At 38.6% G+C, this 1139-nt stretch overlaps 1 protein-coding gene across 1 annotated transcript in view; it reads left to right on the top strand.

The window, feature by feature from the left end:
* The window catches only part of CSUI_010727 (slu7 splicing factor), a 10463-nt gene extending 9331 nt beyond the window's left edge, over positions 1-1132 (top strand). Inside the window, exon 6 of the mRNA XM_068070829.1 lies at positions 756-1132. Within this exon, the coding sequence (XP_067917195.1) occupies positions 756-1025 (270 nt within the window). The 3' untranslated portion in view covers positions 1026-1132. The remainder of the gene's footprint in view (positions 1-755) is intronic.
* Positions 1133-1139: the final 7 nt, after the last annotated feature.

The raw sequence follows: 1139 nt of genomic DNA, 5'->3' as shown, positions 1-1139 counted from the left end.
TACATGTACGTACGTACATGTATGTGTTCGCGTATATCTATCTATATATGTATATATGTACATATATATGTGTTTATACATATATACATATATATACATATATATAGATAGATAGATATACGTACCGTGATGCTCCTCATTAGTAGTAGAGAGCATAAGAAGAAGAAAGAGCTGGAAGTTCTTCTCTCTTCTTCTTCTTTTTCGATTCCTGTAGACGCGTCGTCACTTCAACTGTGCCATACATCGTCTCATACATACATACATATGTACATAGATGTATATGTACATACATGATACATATATATATATAGAAAGATATTTCTCCACACGTGTATATATATATATATATATGTACTTTAGGGGGATGGGGTGGTACTGCATTTGGCGGGTGTCTGGAGTGAGAGAGAGAGAGATAGATTGATGTATGTCTATTTAGAAGAGAGGAAGATAGATATAGCCACAACATACATTACATGAAGGTATGAGGGGGGTATAGGATATTCTCTTCTCTTCTTCCGCTGTATTCATGGGGATCTTCAGATTTATCGAGACCTCCATCGGGGTGCCGCCCGAGTGAGAAGAGAAGAAAAGAGAACGGACGTGTGGATCTCTCTCTCTGTCTCTCTCTCTATCTATCTTTGTCTCTCTGTCTCTCTCTCTGTCTCTTTCTCTGTCTCTCTGTGGCTATCTACGGTGTATCTGTCTATTCTTAGTTTCTCTTTTAATCTTTCTTTGTCTTGTGTTTTCTCTTCTAGGGCAGCCGGCCGGAAGACTTGTTAACGAAGGAGTCCATTGGCCTTGTCTCTTCTTCTTCTTCCCAGAACAAAGAAAGAGAAGGAGAAAAGGAAAGAAGAGATCGAAGAGATGAAGCGCAAAAGAAAGAAGAAGAAGAAGAGGAAAAAGAAGAAGAGGATAATGAGAAGGAGAAGGAAGGCGGCGACGCGAACGATAAGGATCGAAAGACCAAACAGAAACATTCGGCAAGTGAAGAAGAAGAAGAGACGAAGAAGAAAAAGAAGAAGTAATATACACATACAGACACATGGAGACAGATACATACACAACTGCTATCTCTCCTCCTCTTCTTCTTCTTTACTGTTTTAAGCATATCTTTTGTTCTCTCTATATCTAATCTATCT

This window comes from Cystoisospora suis (assembly GCF_002600585.1).
Source record: "Cystoisospora suis strain Wien I chromosome Unknown contig_8100, whole genome shotgun sequence".
Lineage (NCBI taxonomy): Eukaryota > Apicomplexa > Conoidasida > Eucoccidiorida > Sarcocystidae > Cystoisospora > Cystoisospora suis.
The sequence above is the reverse complement of the archived record's forward strand: the minus strand, read 5'-3'. Positions and strand labels throughout refer to the sequence as shown.